General features: G+C 44.4%; 1 protein-coding gene across 7 annotated transcripts in view; it reads right to left on the reverse strand.

Moving 5' to 3' along the window:
• Positions 1 to 21,422, reverse strand: part of MYO16 (myosin XVI) — a 697,134-nt gene that overhangs the window by 323,344 nt on the left and 352,368 nt on the right. For 6 of the 7 annotated variants that reach the window (XM_070048580.1, XM_051849982.2, XM_051849978.2 and 3 more), the window contains 2 exons: positions 10,454 to 10,604; positions 1,999 to 2,109 (listed from right to left, as the gene is read on the reverse strand). In XM_070048580.1, the coding sequence (XP_069904681.1) occupies positions 1,999 to 2,109; positions 10,454 to 10,604 (262 nt within the window). The remainder of the gene's footprint in view (positions 1 to 1,998; positions 2,110 to 10,453; positions 10,605 to 21,422) is intronic. The other variant, XM_051849976.2, reaches the window with a different exon arrangement.

Genomic DNA, 21,422 nt, shown 5'->3' on the forward strand with positions numbered 1-21,422 from the left:
ACCAGTCAGATGACCCCTGAGAAGCCCTTACTCTTCAATCCATAAGGTTTACATTCTCTTCTGTGTGTTGGCCACCATAACATAGGACATTCCCGCAACCACATCAGTCCTAGAGGGTTTAGTTCCTTAGTTCCTTCAGGGATGGGAGTGAGGAAAACCACAACTCGCACAGTGGCAGGTGATATTTTAGGTCAACATTAGCAAGCAGAAGATACTAAATTCTGATGATCTAGACACCGAGAGGCAGTGGGTGGAGAAAAGGTACCCATGGAGACAGTCGGGACCCTGCTAGACTTGTCATTTACGATCAGAGAGCACCTGCCAGGCCTCCCGATAAGAATGGCGGGCAGTTAAGGCTCAGCTGTGAGGGAGCCTGTTGTCAACCATGACTTGATGACATACAGAATCAAAAGTCGGGATAAGAACACCAGAGAATGGCTCCATGACCAGCCGGGACACCCCAGGGAGGTTGACATGCAGATGAGAAAACTCGGCAGGGGGTTTGTACTCTGTACTTCCTGGAGGTAGAGCCAGAACTTGGGGGGACGACCAGTCTCGGGAAAGCCCCCTAAGCAGAGAGCAGGGTGCCAGTCACACGGTTGAGATCAAGTGTTCAGGAGTCCCCGGTGCCTGCGGCCAGGGGCCCGGCCCTGGGAATCTCATCATCAAGATTCTGGCCTCCACAGCAAGGATTCCGGATTCCTCCGGAGAGGAACGGCTCAGGGGAGACTTAGCGTGGGAGGTTTGAAGACACACTTGTGCTTTGTAAACACTAGCTGTTCACGGTGAGATTGGATTGAAGGAAGGCTACCTCCTCCAGGAAGTCAGGATTCTGCTGGAGACGACGGTGGCTGGGGTGAGGGTGCCGGACAGGAGGGGCAGAGAAGTGGACCGAATGCATGCTCAGGAGAGAAAGCCGGGGGAAGGCATGAATGGGATGAAGAAGTGCAAAACAATTCCAGCCGTCCTCCAGTACTGTGGTCTTCCAGGACTCAGAAAGGGCAGAACAAGCGCCAACATGACGCTGGGACCAGACGAGAAAACGGGATAAAACAACGCACACTTCTCAAGACTTGCCGGGTGGCAACAGAGCCCCCAGGTACTCTGCTTTCAGCATTTCATGCCAAAGACTCAAATTCACTAATTTTGATAGAAGTATTTAATTTTAAGTGTATTTATGGTGACAGGCCATTTATCCAAGCATTAAGATGCTGTATTGCATTTTCATAAGGCTAATCAACCTCTGACAATTTATTACTCTTAAGGAAATCTCAAGACTTCACATTTACATGAAAATTACTTAATCAATTTCTCAATAGACAAGAAAAAATGATGTTATCAAAAAGAGATAGCAAGTTATGTGCATAATCAGATTTCCCAATAGACATTCTGATTGAATTGCTCTGTGCTGTGTGTAGAATCTAACAAAATCAACGAGAGAGAGAGGGAGCTTGATATTGAGATAACAGATTGTCTAAATTAACAGTATTGGATTGAGCCACAGTAAATTAATTCTTCATGCTGTTTGTCATCTGATATTTTTGCAGCTTATTATCAGAGATCTGTGCATAAATTATTCACCTTACAAAGATGTTTCCTGATCATTTAGAGCAACAATAGTTCCTCCGCACAAATACACAGGCACGGCCACATCCACCTGTGTCTGCTTTAGCTTCCTGTTCCACACGGAACAGGCTACAGTGAAGCTGATGAGGGAGGCAGCATTTGCACAAGTGAGGGGCAGATCCTGCGGGTTCCAGTCAGGTCTTCCACAGCAAACCCCCCAACAGGGACGCTTAACAGCAGCGAGTCCTCGCATGCGATTAGCTCTCGCTCTCAAACCCAAAATCGGGAACCTTGCTGAGACGAGACCTGGAGTCTCAGCGCTCACAGGACCAGGAGCCCCCAGGGACCCTTTCCTTGCAATGTTTGCAACCTGGAAGGGAGGTGAAAATACTGGCAAGACAAAAGCCGTGCAAAAGGCAACAAGGCACTCACGTAGATCTGATCGTTCCCAAAGCGCTTCTGAATCTCATAGAGCAGGCTCCCATCCGTCAGCTCACTGAGCGTTGCCAGGTCGTCGTTCGGAGCAGGAGGCATGAGCTTGACCTGAGAAAACACAAGTGTGATCACTTGTAATTGCTTTCCTATCCACGGTCCTCACAACTGGAGGCTCCGTTTTCCACTGCCTGTAGGAAGTTCAAGATCACATGAGTTAGAAACTGTTATTAAAAGATGCAATGGTTCAATAAAAAAGGAGAACAAAATCAAAGGCACTGAACAATATACTCAGATGAGAAGTTGTGTTCTAGGCCCACAAGTGTGCATGCATACACAACCCACACAATGTCTTGTGCAAATCAAAGTCATTACGTCTGCCAAGATCAATTCAACACGTGACTCTTCAGGTTCTCTGCTTGTAAGTTCTACAGGTCTATGTTGTACTGAGTCCTCTTATTTTTTCTTATTTATTTTCATGCCCCTCATAAATACAACATCAGGAACCTAGTCATTCTTCCCACTGTACCCACCCTCCCACCCCTCATCCTCTTCCCTCTCCTGTTCCCTGTCCTGTCCTTCACCAAGATCTATCTTCATTTAGCTTTATATGCAGGGGATTAACTCTACTCTAGGTAAAGACTTCAACACTTAGTCTGAGAAAGAAAAAGAAAAGAAAAAAAAAAAAACAACCCTGTTCCCCTACAGTGAGGACAAGGCCCGTTCAAAGTTATTGCATCTAGAAAGTTATCTCACTTTTTTTTCCCTTCCTCTTCCTTTTCTTCCTCCCCTTCTTTCCTTTTAGAAACTTAGTTAGCTTTAAAGAAGAACCCAAGAATGACACATCTTTTGGGAGCTCTTAGACATAACTATAATTTATGAGACATAAGAATACCCTCCACTTAATACATTTGAGAACAAGTTTTACTATTAACTCTCATGATACGACTCTTTGGGGACAGAGGTCCCACGTGGGAAGTTAGTTCACATTGATTCTTGCTGTTGATTTAACAATTAACACTCTTACGTATGATATCAGTGATCACCCAAGACTCTTGACATGAGCTGCCTAGGCTGTGGAAGTCTTTTTGATCCCCTAACTTGACAAGGCCATAAGCAAAGTGGAAGTTCTCCCCTCCCTTCAGAGAAAAGTACCTCCTTCTTTAATGTCTGCTTCTTTCCACTGGGGTCTCACACACAGAGATCCTTCACGTAGGACATTTTTTGCCACAGTGTCTTGGCTTTCCATGCCTGAATGCTCTGCTGGGCCTTTCAGCCAGCCCAGAATGCCTTAAGGGCTGATTCTGAGGTCAGAGTGCCTCTTAAAGTGACTGTCACTCTATGAGTCTGCTGTATGGACTGCTTCCCATGCTGGGAACACAGACAGCTGAACAGCTCCTGTCTTTTTCTCAAAGCAAAAGCAAGACTTTTCATGTGACTATTGTTAGCAGTCCAAGGAAGCAGTGTGCATGGAATTTGGTATCCCAGTCATGTGGAATGAGTGAGATTTTAAAGCTAGAGTCCAAATCTTGGTTTGTGATTTTTATTCTGCAAAAATAAATAAATAAAAAGTGACAGGGTTTAAAACTGGGCAGTCTTTCAAATAAAAAAAGATGGTTCTGTATTCTTTAATTAATGAAAATCTGTCATTTCCAAATTAGAAATAGCAATGTTTAGTTTTATGTATGCAAGAGATGCTCTGAAAAGTAGACATTTGAAATAGCAGTGCTGGGTTCCCTACGTCAATCAGCACAGAGGAAGGAGAGAACATGATTCCAGCCAAGCCTTCGTGGGTTCACTGATGCTAATAATCAGTCTTTAATACAGCGAGTCTCCATGGCTTGTATTCATGTGTGTGTGTGCATTTTGTGTCTACGTTTTTATCATATATCACATTATTATTTGTATGAAGCATTGCTAACTATTTGAACTTAAATGTTATTGTTTATAAATTAAATGTTTATGCAGAAAAAATACATTTAAAAACCCCCTAAACTTAGGACTAGTTTTCTGGTATTAGTGAAAATTTCTTACAATTTATTTATTTTATTTGAGTGAGTGAGAGAGAGAGAGAGAGATCTTCCATCTGCTTGTGCACTCTCCAAATGTCCACAATGCCCAGGGCTGGGCCAGGCCAAAGCCAGCAGCCAAGAGCCTCTTCCAGGTCTCCCACGTGAATGCAGGGGTCCTAGACCTTGTGCCATCTTCTGCTGTTTTCCCAGGCCATTGGCAGGGAGCTGGATGGGAAGTGGAGCAGCTGGGATGCAAACCAGCAGCCATATGGGATGCAGGCTTGCAAGCAGCATTTTAACATGCCATGCACAGCACCAGCTCCAATTAGTAACCATTTCACACAGTGAAATCTTTCCCATGAGATCATAAAGTCAGTCCATTGGCTCCAACACGGTTGACCTAACGTATGAACACCAGAGACACAAACTCTGCACGAGGCTCCCTGAACGTTAGAAGGTTATGGATCCCCTGCTGAGCCCCTGGCAGTGGGCTGTCTCACTGAAGATAAAACCGTGCCCACAGATAGGAGGCCTGGGCTGAGTTTTGGCCACTGTCATTGGGCCACTGTGGGCATTTGGGGACTGAATCAGTAGACCAGAGTTTCTTCTCTGCTTCTTTTTTCCCCCAGACTTATTTGTTTCATTTGAAAAGCAGAATTACAGAGAGGCAGAGGCAAAGGCGGGGTGGAGAGAGAGAGGTCTTCCATCTGCTGGTTCACTCCCCAGATGGTCACAATGGCCAGAGATGCGCCAATCTGAAGCCAGGAGCCAGGAGCTTCTTCCGAGTCTCCCACATGGGTGAAGGGGCCCAAGGACTTGGACCATCTTCTACTGCTTTCCCAGGCCACAGCAGAGAGCTGGATCAGAAGTGGAGCAGCCTGGACTCAAGCCAGTGCCCATATGGGATGCCAGCACTGCAGGCAGTGGCTTTACCTGCTTATATACTTCCTTATATAAATGGATTTTACAAAAGAAGCCCTAAGGCCCCAGCTCTCCTATTTTCTTGGGTGTCAACACCAGCATGTATGATATCAACTTTTTATCATCACACTTGGTTTCACATGGAAGACTTTTTTTTTGACAGGCAGAGTTAGAAAGGGAGAGAGAGAGAAAGAGAGAGAGAGAGAGAGAGAGAGAGAGAGAGAGAGAGAGGTCTTCTTTCCGTTGGTTCACCCCCCAAATGGCCAATATGGCCGGCACGGCCCGAAGCCAGGAGCCAGGAGCCAGGTGCTTCTCCTGGTCTCCCATGGGGTGCAGGGCCCAAGCACTTGGGCCATCCTCCACTGCCTTCCCGGGCCACAGCAGAGAGCTGGCCTGGAAGAGGAGCAACCAGGACAGAATTTGGTGCCCCGACCGGGACTAGAACCCGGGGTGCTGGCGCCACAGGCGGAGGATTAGCCTAGTGAGCTGCGGTGCTGGCCAACACATGGAAGACTTTCAAAGGCACAAAGAGCCTGGGAAGAGATGACCACTGCCTGGGGCCAGCTCTTGAAGGCAGTGACCACTGGTCTTCCTGACCTGGGCAGCCTTTAGTTCTGTGCTCAGCGGTAGGTAAGAATGCTGGACACGGGCTCCAGCATCGTGGTGCAGTGGGCTAAGTTAGTGCTTGCCATACTGGCAGCCCGTCCACATCAGTATCGATTCAAGTCTCAGCCACTTTGCTTCTCATCCCACTAATGCACCTGGACAAGCAACAGAAGGTGGCCCAATTGCTTGAGCCCCTGCCACACATCTGGAAGATGCAAGGGGAGTTCTGGGCTCTTGGCTTTGGCCTGGAGCAGCTCTGGTTGTTGCAGTCAATTGAGGAATAAACTGGAAGATGGAAAATCTCTGTCGCTCCCCCATTCACGGAGGAATGACACCAGACCCTGCACTGTTCTTTTGTCTGCTCAGCCCTTCCCGGGTTAGCTGCCGTTCCCTCACTCACAGAGGAACGATGCCGTCCCGGGTTAGCTGCCAGCCCCTCCACCTCCGCTTTCCCTGCTTCCGTGGAGGAGCAGCACACCGCCAGCCGGCTCTCTCAGGGGTGCTCAGATGTTCCTCAGGTGTTCCCTCAGATGTTCCTGGTGCATGTTGTCTCTCTCCTCCTTTATAGTCCTCTTCCACCAATCCCAACTCTGCTACCCACACGCCGAGCATGCTGCTCTCCTCCAATCAGGAGCAGGATCAGCTCCTGCAGCTTATCAGTCAAACTGATGAGGCAGCTGCATAGAGGTTGTTTGCTCCCTCTCAGCGCCATATTGTGGGAGAGCAGATGCATAGAATAAGTCTTAATTCCAGTAACTTAGTCTAGTCTCAGTTGCTCCCCACAATCTCTCTCTCTCTCTCTCTCTCTCTCTCTCTCTCTCTCACACACACACACACACACACATTCTGCCTTTCAAACAAATAAATACATTAAAAAAAAAAACTTAGCACAGATTTGCGATCTTCCATTTTGAATGCCAAAAAATTCAAGTTCATTTAAAGCTAAGACAACTGTTTTTTTCAAAACACTGCCATGTGTGATCAGTGTTAACACCCCCTGTGAAGTCTTGAATGTTTTTCTACCTGAACACTATAAAGCCATTCTAATTGTCTTACAAAGTATGATTCATTTTATCCCTCACCAAGATGGCTGTGAGAGCTGAATGTACCCCAGGGCCTGGCACTGGGCCTGCCATGTAGCCAAGAGTGTGCCATTAGCATGGTCAGTGAGCACTGAGGCTATTGACATGAGCTGACAAGGCTATGGAAGCCTTTTAAGTCCACAAACTGTCGGTTTTTAGACAGGGCCATATGCAAAGTGGAAGTTCTCTCCTGCCTTCAGAGAAAAGTACATCCTTCTTTGATGGCCTGTTCTTTCCCCTGGGGTCTCACTCAGAGTTCTTTCATGCAGAACTGTTTTGCCACAGGGTCTTGGCTTTCCATGCCTGAAATGCTCTCATGGGATTTTCAGCCAGATCTGAATGCCTTAGGGGCTGGTTCTGAGGTCAGAGTGCTGTTTAGGGTGTTTGTCGTTCTATGAGTCTGCTGTATGGACTGCTTCTCATGTTGGAACTTTCTCTCCTTTGTAATTCTATCTATTATTATTACCAGGCATTTGGTCTTATTTATGTGATCCTTTTGACTTATGGTCCTATGTATATGATCAATTCCATACTTAATATGATCACTTTATCACATAAGATGGGATTAGTGCCATCCAGCTAAATGGGATTTGGAATCCCATGGCACCTTTTTAGCCACAGCTCCTTCCTCTCTCATACCCACTCTTATTTTTAACTGGGATCTATTTTCAATTGACTTAGTACATCTATGATTAATTATATGTTAAGTAAGGAGTTCAACAAATGGTATTAAGTAGAGAAAAAAGAATAAATAAATAAATGAAATGAAATGAAATGAAATGAAATACACTGATCCTCAACAGTCAAGACAAGGGCTATTCAAGTCATTGCTTCTCATAGTGTCAGTTTCACTTCTACAGGTTTCCTTTTAGGAAGAGCTCCCATCTGCTGATTCACTCCCCAAATGCTTGGACTTGGCCAAAGCCAGGAGTCAAAACTTGATCCAGGTCTCCCATGGGCGTGGCAGGGACCCAGTTACTTGAGCCATCTCCACTGCCTCCCAGGGTCTGCACTAGCAGGAAGCTGGAGTCGGGAGTTGGAGGTAGGCATCAAACCCAGGCATTCGAATATGGGCTGAAGGTGTCTAACTGCTGAGCTGAATGACTGCTCTCACCCCCTGTTGCTTTAAAGTCTTTCCTAAACCCTTCCATGAAATGTGAATGCACCATCCAGTCAGGAATTGTACTGCTCCTCCCTGGAGAGAATCTTCTAGCACCTCAGGGCCAGGGACATGTGACAGGGTGATATGAGCAGTGGGTGAACTTCGATGACACTGGGGCACAGAACCCAAGCAGCTGTCAGTCACACTTGAGTAACAAGCAAATGGAACATGGATACAGCTGCTTTTGTCCCATTTGGGCACTACTTCATGTCCTGGCTGCTCCGCTTCCAACCCAGCTCCTTGCGAATAGTCTTGGAAACGCAGCAGAAGATGGCTCAGACACGTGGGGGACCTGGATGAAGCTCTCAGCTTCAGCCTGGAGCAGCCCTAGCCGTTGCAGCCATTTGAGGAATGAACTCTTAGATGGAAGAACTCTCCCTCGCCCTCTCCCTCTCTCTTTTCCTTTCTCACTGTAACTCTGCCATTCAAATAAATAATTTTTAAAAATCAAATTAATAAATAGAAAATAAATTTAAAATAAGAGATTTACTTGAAAAGTAAAACATTAAAGAGAGAAAGAGACAAAGAAAAAGATCTTCCATCCACTGATCACTTCTCAAATCGCCACAACAGCCAGGGTTGGACCAGGCGTTGGCTGGATCTTCATCCAGGTCTCCCAGTATGCTGCAGAGTCTGAAGTACTAGGGCCAGCACTGGCTGCCTTTCCAGGTACAAGAGCAGGGAACTGGATCAGAAGAACAGCCAAGACTCAAACTGGTGCTCTGACATGGGATGCTGGCGTTACAAGCAGTGGCTTAAACCACTGGGCCACAATGCAAGCCCCAAACTAATTTATTTTGGTTCATATACATCTGTACTATAAACAAAAATGGGATTTTAAATTACTAATTTTTATGAGTATAAATGTTAAACTTTATGAGGTAGAAAGGGATGAGGGCAGACACTGGCTGGTTTAGTTTTCCTACAGTAAAGGACATTAATTTCAGGAAATCCCTAAAACGTTACTCTATGCTGAAAGTCACATCAGAGCTTATGCACACAAACTTGCCTCAAATTTCACTTAACTTTTGTCTGTGGCTATGGACTGAATGATCTTATAAAATCCATCCTTTGAGCCCGACTCCAATGTGACTGTATTTGGAGATACAGCCTTTGCATTAGTTATACATCAGTAGGACCAAAATGCCTCAAAGGAACTGCTTAGGAAGCAGGAAGGCTCATCTCAGCTCCAAGTCCAGATGGGGGGCCCCATGCGTTTGGTGTCTGATGAGGGCGGAGGAGGGCAGAACACAGAGGAGGCAGAGACACAGGGAGCCCACCTGCTTCCCGTCCATGTGCCTGTCTGTACCACACCGGGACTCCATTGCAGCCGTCCCCTGCTTACTGCACACCCAAGACTTAGCACCCAGTCCCGGGAGCCTCCACTGTGCATCCACGCCATCACAGCCCCTCAGAAGGGAACCCTGCTGCCATGTGCAGCGTGATTTCAGGAAGAGATCCCAGAGCTCCTCTCTCTCTCACCACAGGCGCTGTCCCAGCAGGAAGGAGCCCCCCCCAGAGATGACCTCAGCCAGCACCTCAGACGTGCACTTCCCAAGCTGTCCAGGCTGTGCCACTTTGTTACAGCAGCCTGAGCAGCCGAACACAGTCAAACTCTGCACCGCAGAGGTTAGACCTCCCCATCTCCCTCCCTCCCTCCACCTCCCCACGCACGGATGCCAAAATATTCAGGTACTCAAGTCCATCAGGTAAAGTGTGGCCTGTGCACCCCTCCATACAAGGTCAGTCATCTCCAGGTGATGTCATGCACACGCTACATGAACAGCTGCAAGGCCACGTGGTTTACGAAATAATGACAAGGAGCAAAGTCTGGGAATTCTCAACACGGACACAGTGTTTTCTCCAAATGTTTCCAATCTGTGCTTGCTGGAATCTGAGGATGTAGATGCAGAGGGTCTACTATCCACCCAAGAAAATATGAAAGTATTTCGTGTCTTGCTCTCTGTTCTAATTAAATAACAGAAATTAATGAAGTTAAAATTTAATTTTAAAAACAAGTCTGTAGAAAATCTGGCTAAAATGAAACATTAAAAACTAGGTACATTAAAAGAAGGTATTTTTAAGGATGCAAATTACTCTTCCTTTTTGAAAATGCAAAACACCAAAGTCATTTGTTTCTGTGGTAATGATAAAATATGTTAATTTCTGGAATCCCAAGTCCATTACCCTCCCATCTCCAAAGTGATCTTCCGGAACTTGGGCACTGAGGTTCCCACACGTGTGCACACGTGCACACATACGTGATGTAACTTCAGCACAGTCACCTGTAGGATTAGTGACTCTTGGTAACTGGATCGCCCTGCTGCTTTTCGTGCAAAACACTTGGGTAGTTGAGGGAACAAAACAACAGAAACTGTATTATCATCAAAATAGAGAAAAAGGACTCAACTGGAAATATTCAGGAAGTAACACACTGCCTGAACTTATATTCCTGGACTATAAATAGACTCTAAATTTTAAATCATTATAAAAACGCAACAGCAATTATATTCATTAAAGATGGTTACACTGTCCAAGCTATTTAAATACTAACTTATACAATTACGACTCTTTCTTGGAATGGGAACCAGTGGACATGCATGAGTGTGTCGGCTTTAAACGTGACTTCATGTGCAAGAACAGTAGCCGACATGCCGCAAGGGTGTGCTCACCTGCTCGGGCTTGGTGGAGTCACTCAGCGCCGCGTGTTCGGGCGTGCTGTCCTGAGATCGCTGCACACACAGACTTTTGCTTGCATCTTTGAACATGGTGTCTTTTTCCAACAAGCTGTCTTGCTTGGCGATTGGTAGCACCAGGGGTCTGCTACAGGAAATAATCAATGCTCCAATTAGTCTCCTCCTCACAGCGCTGTATCAATCAAACATCACGACCACAGGATGGCTAGACCACAGACATTTGTTCTATTCAGATAAGAAGTAATTCCTATCAGCGCTAAGGAAAATATCAATGAGAAATATGTAAAGTTTTCTATTAATTCCACACTTCAACTTTACCTTTAAAAGAAAAAGATATTCATTTCAATTCTGGAAAAAAAATATTTATGACTGTGTATCTAACAACAATAGATAAAAAAATCAATAAGCAAATTAAAAGCTAAGGTTGAAATGTATGACTGAGCTAAGCAAGATATTTAAATGCAGAAATGGGTGTCAAGCAAATAAAGAAAGGCATGATTTATAATTAATTCAGTTATTCGTTTGCAATTTAAAGTGTAGAATCATGTACAGTATTTTGAGCTTATAATAAAGTAATACTATAGGAATTAGAGAGAAATTACATATTTAAGGATTGAAGTATTAAAAGCAGAAGAAATTCTATATAGCTCTAACCAGGCATAGAATGAAAGCTACTTCGTTGTTTGTTCTATAAGCCTCATTGTCAAAAGAAAGCCAATATTTTATCATGCTCATAAAAAACAACCACAATATAAAAATGTTGGATTTGTGCTATAACACTTTATTATAATAAGATTTTAAAAGGTGTCTCCATAAATATGACTATGCAAGCAGGAAAGCATGCACATATTAAGTAAGCTATAACGTATGTAGGCACTATTATTTCATGTAGCCTGCAGAGGTTGCTGGGATGCTAACCAGAGCTTAATGCAGTCTTCTGTTTTATAAACTTCAGATTTATTGAAGTCTAATTTATTTTTTATTGTATTTCCCCCCCAAGGAAACCTTTTATTTAAGGAATACAAACTTCAGTCATATTATATGGAAGTCTCATTTATAGACAGTCATAATACCCCAGGTAGGTAGTTAACGATGGATTTTGAGAAATGTGCCATGTATACTTTTGTATCAAAATAACCAGCATCACATGAAAATTTTTGTCACCCCCTTCGTGCCCTTTGTAGACAATTGGTATTAGGTATGCTGATGACATCACACTGTGGTTTCAATTTGAATCTTTTAGTTTAAGAAATCTAATTGAACAAACATTGAGTATGTTCAAGCTATAAACCTGATGACGATTTGCTTACAGTCCTATGATTGCCACAATCACATTCATTTAATTAACAAACTCATGACCACCCCAGAAGTGGCTCATCTTGTAACTGAAAACTGGAAACGTTTAATTCTGGGAACACCACCCTCCCAGTCCCAGCAGACACCTTTCTGCTCCCTGCTTCTGTGAGTTCCACTTTCATCTGCCCTCTGTGTCTGCCTTATGTCACTTGTCATAAAGTCTTCCAGGTTCATCCAGGTTACAGCAAATGACGGGACGTCTTTTTTAGCAGCTCAATACTATCCCATTGTATGGATGCACAGTTCCTTCACCCATCTATCTGCTGATGGGCAGGTGGAGTGTTTTCATTCCTGGGAGATGGTGAATAACTGTGAAATGAACACAGGTACAGATGTTTCTTCCAGGCTTTGATGTCATCTCCATGTTACATACTCTTTGAGAGGAATCGCTTGATCATATGATAATTCGGTTTCATTTTTTTTGAGGAACTGCTACACTGCTTTCCATACTGGCTGTGTAAATTTACATTCCTACCAACCCTGGGTATGTGTTCTCTTTTCTCTAGATCCTCATCAATATTTGTTCTTTTGTCTTTTTTGTCTTTTTGATAACAGCCACTCTTTTTTTTTTTTGACAGGCAGAGTGGACAGTGAGAGAGAGAGAGACAGAGAGAAAGGTCTTCCTTTGCCGTTTGTTCACCCTCCAATGGCCGCCGCGGCCAGCGTGCTGCGGCCGGTGCACCGTGCTGATCCAAAGCCAGGAGCCAGGTACTTATCCTGGTCTCCCATGGGGTGCAGGGCCCAAGCACTTGGGCCATCCTCCACTGTACTCCCTGGCCACAGCAGAGAGCTGGCCTGGAAGAGGGGCAACCGGGACAGAATCGGCGCCCCGACCAGGACTAGAACCCGGGTAGCCGGCGCCACAAGGTGGAGGATTAGCCTAGTGAGCCGCGGCGCCGGCCGCTAACAGCTACTCTTAACAGGAGTGAAGTGGTATCTCACCGCGGCAGTGCTGTGTATTTCCCTGGTAATTGGTGATGTTGAGCACTTTTTCATACAGCTGCTGGCTACTTGTGCATATTCTTTGGGAAAATGTCTATTCAGGTCCTTTGAAAAAGTTAGGCTGCTTCCTGTTTTGCTTTTGAGCTGCATGAGTTCCTCATATATGAAGTCTTCAAAAGTTTCATGGAAAGCTAAAACTGAAAAAAACCATGCACAGATTCCAAAATAAACTGATGCTGTTAATTCCATTCTGTTTGGAATTTTGTTAGTATTTCAGACATTACCCCTTATCATGTGCTCGTGTATGACTTGAAAACATTGCCTCCTATTCTAAGGATGCTTTTTTAAATTCTGTAGACTGTTTACTTTGCTGTAGGAATTGTTTTAGTTTCATGTAGCCTCATTTGTTTGTTTTGTCCTTTGGAATCAATGCAGGAAAATCTGTACCAAGACCACGTTCTGTTCTGGTAGTCTTATGGTTTCCTTGTATTCGGTGCAAGACAAGGATCAAAACTCATTCTTTTGCACGTGGACACCTGGTTTTCCCAGCATCACTTATTGAAGAGACTTTCTTTCATCCACTGTGCACTGACGGTGCCCTTGTCACAGCTTAGGTGACCAGCCATTGGTTTACTTCTGGGCGCTGTCTTCTGTTCCATGGGTCTCATTTTATGCCAGAACCGTGCTATTTGTATGACTATAGCTGTGTGACATAGTTTAGACCAGGAGTGAGAAGCTGTCAGCTTTGACTCTGGGATCTTTTGTGACTGCACACAAACTAGCTCTTCTCTGGTAAACTGTGAATTCAAATCTTTTTAAGATTTATTTATTTATCTGAAAGGTGTAGTTACAGAGGTAGAGGCAGGGGGGAGAGGGAGAGGGAGGGAGGGAGGGAGGGAGAGAGGGAGGGAGGGAGGAAGGGAGGGAGAGGGAGAGGGAGAGGGAGAGGGAGAGGGAGAGGGAGAGGGAGAGGGGGAGAGAGAGAGAGAGGTCTTCCATCCGTTGGTTCACTCCCCAAATGGCTGCAATGGTCAGAGCTGGATCAATCTGAAGCCGGAAGCCAGAAGCTTCTTCCAGGCCTCACACGTGGATTCAGGGGCCCAAGTACTTGGCCATCTTCTACTGCTTTCTGCTGGATCAGAAGTGAAACAGCCAGGGACTTGAACCAACGTCCATAAAGGATGCCGGCACCACAGGTGGCAGCTTTACCCGCTACACCACAGCACCATCCCTGGAGTTCAAATATTTAAACATTTTTACTAGGGTCTTTGTAGTCCGATTATTAAATTGTATATTCTATATGCACATTCTTTATTAGATAGGTATTTGGTAAACATTTTCTTCCTCTGTCTTTTCATTTTCATAATAGTGTGTTTCAAGGAAACTTTTTTCTTCCTTTTAACATTTTGTGCTTCTTATGTCATATCTAATCATTCTTCTCCTAACACCCATTCAATAATGTTTGCTTTCTTATTTTTTTCTTTTTTCTTGTTTTTAAAATTTTATTTAAGGCATACGAACTTCATGTATTTCACATATATGGATTTAGGAACACTACCCTCATTCCAGACCATGATCCTACCATTCCTCCTCCTTCCTCTCCTATTCCCTCTCTTAATTTTTACTATGATCCACTTTCAGTTTACTTTATACTCATCAGATTAACCCTACACTAAGTAAAGAGTCCTACAAAGAGTTAGAAGGAAAAAACACTTCCTCAACAGCAGAAACAAGGGCTGTAAAGAATCATCACATCTCAAAACGCCAATTTCACTTGCATACAGTACATTTTTGGTACTTTATTAGTTATCACAGATCAGGGAAAAATATGATATTTTCTCTTTTCTGGACTGTCTGATCTCACAAAGTATAATGGCTTCCAGTTGCATCCATTTTGTTGCAATAAACAGGACTTCATTCGTTTTTAAGGCTGAGTAGTATTCCACAGTGAATATATACCAAAATAATGCTCTCTTTCAGATTTACCCAAGAAAGTACACAGTTGGTATCAAGTCTGTGATCCACTGTGAGTGGCAGCGACAGAAGCTGCTACACATGAGGCCCATTATCTTCTCACAAGGCTGCTCAGCCATCTCAGCATCACTTAGAAGACCCACAAGCAAGACAGAGATTGAATCAATAATAATGACCCTCCCAACAAAGAAGTCCAAGGCTGGATGGCTCCACTGCTGAGTTCTAGCAGACCTCTAGGGAAGAACTAACTCCAATTCTTCTCAAGCTGTTCAAACATTGAAAGGGAGGGGATCCTTCCAAACTCTTTCTATGAAGCCAGCATCACCTTAATTCCAAAACCAGAGAAACAGAACTATAGACCAATATCGCAGAACAGACATGCAAAAATCCGCAACAAAATACGAGCTAACTGAATCCAACAACACGTCAGAACGATCAGTCACTTAGACAAAGTGGAATTTATGCCTGCTAGGCATTTGCAAATCAATAAATGTGATACATTAACAAACTGAAGAACAGACACCACAAGATTATCCCAATAGATGCAGAGAATGCATTTGATAAAATACAACGTCGTTCATGATGAAAACCTGAAGCAAATTGGGTACAGAAGGAACATTCTTCAACACAATCAAGGCGGTTTATGACAAACCCCCAGCCAGCACCTTACTCAGCGGGGAAAGCTGGAAGCATTCCCGCTATGATGTGGAACCAGACGAGGCCACTCAGTCTGCTGCTACCACCTGATCTTCTAAGGCTTCCAAATCCCTAGCTAGCTTCGCCTTTGCAAAATGAAGTAACGCCAGTTTCATGGTGCTAATAAACAATCTCTCTTCAGGTGATTTTTCATAAGCATCTTTAAAGATCACTAATTTACTTAACTTTTTGTACCCTAAGTTATATAATTTAAATGCTCCTAGTAACAATAATTGCAAGTAGATAATTATAAATACTCCAAATAAAACAATGACTCTGATATTGCAACTGTTTTGAAAGGAAACATATTAATTAACTAGTCACACCCATGTTTTCTGCAAGAAAACGCATAACATGCACTTAGGAAGATAGAATACAATAATGTTTTACATTTTTACAGAAAAAGTTTCTTTAGGTTTCTAGGTATATTTGAGAAAGGAAACATTTTATCCATAACCATTTTGATTAACAATATCATTCACACAGGGATAACTGAAGAATTCATGGAAAATGGAATGAAAAGATAAGGGTATTTCTGGTGACAAAAAATTTAGTGGAGGGGCATCGTGGCTCTGCAGATTAAGCTGCTGGCTGTGATGCCCCCATCCGACATGAGAGTCGGCTTGAGTTCCCGCTACCCCACTTCCAATGCAGCTCCCGCTGATGCACTGGAAAAGCAGCAGGTTTCCCAAGTGCTGGGCCCTGCATCCACGCAGGACACTGGGATGGAGTTCCGGGCTCCTGGCTTCAGCCTGGCCCAGCCCTGGACACCGAGGCCACCTGGGGAGTCAACAGTGGCTGGAAGATATTCTCTCTCCCTCTTCCTCTTCTTCTCTGTAATTCTGTTTTTCAAAGATAAATAATTTTTCAAAAATTTTAATTTGTGCACAATTTTACAATATATATTTTCCATGAACTTTTTGAAGATTTCTGTACATTTCAATTTTTTTATTGTGTTAGAATAAAATTATTTTTAATTCCATGTTTACACAAACTTTTTGAGGTATCTCATATGCTTTTATAGCTTTAAATTTCCATTGACTACCCATTTGTAGAATTTAAAGAAACAAGTATTAAAACATTATTTTTTCTAGGAAAAAATAATTATTAATCATTTGTATAAACATTTTTTAAAAAGATTTATTTCTTTACTTGAAAACAGAGTTGAAGAATGAAAGAAGGAGAGGCAGAGACTGGGCAACCTTCCATTTGCTGCTTCACTCCCAAGATGGCCACAATGACCAGGGCTGAGCTAGGATGAAACCAGAAGCAGGAGCCAGGAGCTTCTTCCAGGCCTCCCATGTGGGGGCAGGGTCCCAAGCACTTGGTCCCTCTTCCGCTGCTTCCCAGGCCATTAGAAAGGAGATGGCTCACAAGTGGAGCAGCTGGGACTTGAACCAGTACCATTATGGGAAGCCAGCACTGTAGACCATGGCTTAACCCACTCTGCCACAGTGCTGGCCCCTGGTATAAATTTTAATACTCGTTAAATGTTTGTTAATCATGGTGAAATTTATATAAGATTATTTTTCAAGAATGAAGTCACTGTGTTTAATAGTGAAGAGTAAACACATAAATGGCAAGAAGAATGGTGTCAAGGTTAGCCTAACTCTGAGGAGGGACAGGCAGTGGACACACCTGGCCTACTCACCCTGAACAGCCTCCATATAGCTCATAGGACCTTCCATGAGCCACACACACACTGGCCTGGCCAGTAGGTTTCAACCCCTCTCTTCTCTTACATTATTCCTCAGTAAGTCTTTGCCTGCTTAACTTCTCTAACCTTCTTATTATTCTTGGAGGCTAATGAGTGATCTTCACACTCCTATATGTTTTTCTGCACTTTCCTAATTCTCTTTACCTAGAGAGTTGGGCAATATAAATTTATCTGTGAGAAACAGGAGGCCTGAAATAATGCACTTTTCTGAAAGAAGGCCTTTGGTCGAGCAGCCTTCATAAAGAAAATGAAATAGCTCTCGTCCAAGAGCAGTTTGTACTAACACTGGAGAGAGAGCTGTACCTGTGACCACGGAACAAATTAGACGGGAGTGTGCCAGCAACAGTGTTTGAACGCTACTTGATTTATTCTAGACTGACCGTTTTCAATAAACGTAGAGGGCTTTTCATGCAGAGCGACTGTGCCCTAGGAAATAGGATTTTACCTCTGGAAATGAAAACAGGAACATCATACCATAAAACCAAGAAGGACAACAATTATTGTCCAGTGTAACTAAAGCAATTTAAAAAAAAAAGAGAGATGAAATAAAACTGTCTACACTGAGATACGTTAGGTCAAGCACAAGAAAAACGTAATACAAGCAAACATGAAGACACAGCCTTCGCGACTCACTTGTTTGTGCTCACAGTAACGGACTGAGTAGACAGAGCTTCGTGTCAATCTGAGAAACACACATTCATGGACTATTTCAGGAATTCAATTAACTTTGGGGGCTTTTTGCGCCAATAAAATAAGACAATGACCTAAGGATTAATGTTAAATGAAACAATACTTGGAGAAAGTTCATTCACTTGCTATATTTTCTCTCTTATCCCCAATTACATCACTTTGTGTAAGAAAACATTTTACACTTTAAAGAACATTTGTTTTTATTTGACAGGTAGAGACTTAGAGAGAGAGAGAGAGAGAGAGAGAGAGAGAGAGAAAGGTCTTCCGTCCATTGGTTCACCCCCTAAATGGCTGCCATGGCCAGCACCGCACCAATCTGAAGCCAGGAGCCAGGTGCTTCCTCCTGGTCTCCCATGTGGGTGCAGGGCCCAAGCACCTGGGCCATCCTCTACTGCCTTCCCAGGCCACAGCAGAGAGCTGGACTGGAAGAGGAGCAACCAAGACTAGAACCCGGCGCCCATGTGGGATGCCGGCACCACAGGCGGAGGATTAACCAAGTGAGCCATGGCGCCAGCCAAAAAGAACATTTTTGATAAAACATTACTTGTGTCTACAACGATACAACTTTCAATGTGTCATGTGGCTCAGATGGAACTTACATTGCTTTATTTAAGATACATTATGGGGCTAGCACTGTGGCGTGACAGGTGAAGCCCCGCCTGCGATGCCGGCATCCCATATGGGTGCCGGTTCATGTCCAGGTTGCTCCACTTCTGATCCAGCTGTCTGCTATGGCCTGGGAAAGCAATAGAAGATGGCCCAAGTCCTTGGGCCCCTGCACCCACATAGGAAGAACTAGAGGAAGCTCCTGGCTCCTGGCTTCAGATTGGCGCGGCTCCAGCCGTTGCGGCCAACTGGGGAGTGAACCAGCAGATGGAAGACCTCTCTCTCTCTCTGCCTCTCCTTCTCTCTGTGTAACTCAGACTTTCAAATAAATAAATAAATCTTTTTTTAAAAAAAAGACATTATTCATCTCAGTGGTTCTCAATGGGTAGAAGCAAAACCATACAAATAGTTCATTTATGGGAGAAATTTAAATTAAAATACATTTAATCCATTAGTTTTATGCATATATGAGGAGAGCTCCTGCAAGCTCCAAGGTTGCATTTGCTAGAAGCATCTTCCTAAATGCATCATCCAGTCTCTATATTCTATTTCCATTTTCTCTGCACATTATTGCACTATAGAATACCTTTCTATGTGAAATGGTTTAGGGAATCTATTGACAATTCAATTCTCCATATATGATCATTACCTTCTGTAGAATTTTAGCGACCATGCAGTCATAATATTTGATTAGCAAACAGGTGAATGTCTTATAAAATTTAATACTAAGCACAAGAATCCTACTTACACCAAATGAGGTATTATTAGATGTGACAGTCTTTTATAATTTAACAGACAACATACAAGTATGAATTATTATTGCTGAAATCGCTCTCCATTGATGATCTTTAAAATATTAATGTGAACTGAATCCACACAAGAAATTTTATTTTAGAGTTCCCTGATTGTGCAAAAGTGGAATGAAGGTAAGTTGCCAATCAGTATGGTTTTAAGCTGGGAGAGGGCTTCATTCATAATTGTGCGTAGTGAAAGGCATTAAACTGCTTGGACCAGACTGGAGGGTAGAGTCACTCCAGCTATGGGAATCTTCTTCCAGGAATGGTGGATTAAAGCATTTCTGGGCTTCATAAAAATCCACGGGAAACATCAAAACATGGTGCAGTGTCACCACCACAGCTTCTCTGAACAGTCCCCAAACTGGAGCAGGAAGAGAGGCACCCAAAGGCATGCTACCCTCGGGCTCTTGTAGCTGTCACGTTAGGCTGCATGAATCAGGAGCTACGTGTAGTGTCTTAAGGAAATGAGGAGTATTTTCTCAAATAGGAAAGCCAGAAGGAAGCAGCCGGGAATGGTAAGCTCCTCATGGGATCGTCCAGGATGTGGGTCTGTTCTAGCCTCCTGTCTTTTTATTCCCAGAGAATTATTTTCATCCTTTGGTAGCAACATCCCTTGGCAACTCCAGGAAACAGGGAAGTGTGCCAAGCCGGAAGGTGACAGAAAGGCACAAAACAACAATGCTTGCTGAAGAAATCTGTCCCTTTCAATCAAGAGGAGAGCAGCTCTCCTCAAAGCCCTATCCAGCGAGACTTGCTCTAGTTAGCAAACAAAAATGCAATCATAGGCACATAATTATACTAAACGATCGCTTTTGTGAGAAATTCAAATTTAGCTGTGTCTTTTGCACTTTAACTGGCCACTCTATGCCCACAGGATCTGTGTTTGTTCCAGGAGCCGGGACAGTGGCTGCAAGGGTTGGGAAGTTTGTGTGCTTCTAAAATGTGAATGTCGAACTAATCCCCATCCTGCACTCCAGTCTCAGATCCCCTGGGGTTCCAGCTCCAGTAACCTCCTCAGAGCAACCGCTCAAGCAGAACTGGTCTCTGCTGATACGGCTTTTCTTCCAGTGTTAAGGGCGGAGCCTCTGGGGAGTGGCTGGGCCATGCAGGCTGAGTCCCATCAATGGAATTGGCATCCTTAATAAAGAGGCCACCAAGAGCTGCCCTGTCCTTCCACCAGGTAAGTGCATGTCTTGCAGACACCATCTAAGAACAGGCTCTCACCAGACACTAGCTCTGCAGGGGCCTGGACTCGGCTCCCCAGCTTCCAGAACTGTGGACAGCAAAGGCTGCTGCATACAAGTCACCCAGCCTACAGCCTTTGGCCACAGCTGCCTTGGGGGATGAAGGCAGTTGTGTGTGGCCAGTCCCTACCTGGGAGAGCATAGCCTGGGAGTATTTTCAGCTGGCCACTTTCCTATACTTCCCACAACCTAGGAAGGAGGACCAACTCAAGCAGGGTGCTTGCCTCCAACTGCGCTGCTGCGAGACACGACGGTGTCCTGTTTGGCAGAAGCGCCTCTAGTAACTACAGGGCTTTTGCTCTGCTGAGTGGCAAGCGTCAGCCCAGAACTAAGCTCGACACTGGCCAGCGGATGATGCAGCACAATCCCCATCCCCAGCCTGCTGTCTCCTGTGCACTCCCCCACTCAAGCCACGCTCAGCCGCACCACCACAATGCTCCAACGACCACATCACATTGAAGCACTTTCTGTACAGCCTGGCTCGCGCCTGGCCCGCTCGCATTTTACAGGGTCAGGGTAGGGAGCGTGCAGCCTCACTCTGCACTCAGGAATCCACAGGGCTCTGCGATGCAGAACGGACTGGAAAGCATTTTGTTTGCATCCCGTTAGGGGTCTGGGTTAAGCTAGAAGTCATCAGCTCTAGGCAGAACACTCCCCAAACCTTTAAAGCAGCAGTGGCAGAGAAAGGGAAGTTGGGTCGCTCTGTTCATCCAATAAAATCACGTGGAGTGCTTGGGCCTCCGTTGTGTGAGCAGAAGGTGCCAAGGCTGCAGGTGCAGGGGCACTCCTGTCTTCAGCATTGCATGTGTGTGTAGGCGGCAGCACCACCTGCTCTTCCGCCGGGGTTCTACCTCACATTGATTCTTGTCTCCCCACATGGAAGTTTAAACCAGCCTAATGCCAGCTCTTGGTCTCTGAAGATC

The sequence above is a fragment of the Oryctolagus cuniculus genome, chromosome 9 (assembly GCF_964237555.1).
Source record: "Oryctolagus cuniculus chromosome 9, mOryCun1.1, whole genome shotgun sequence".
Taxonomy (NCBI): Eukaryota; Metazoa; Chordata; class Mammalia; order Lagomorpha; family Leporidae; genus Oryctolagus; species Oryctolagus cuniculus.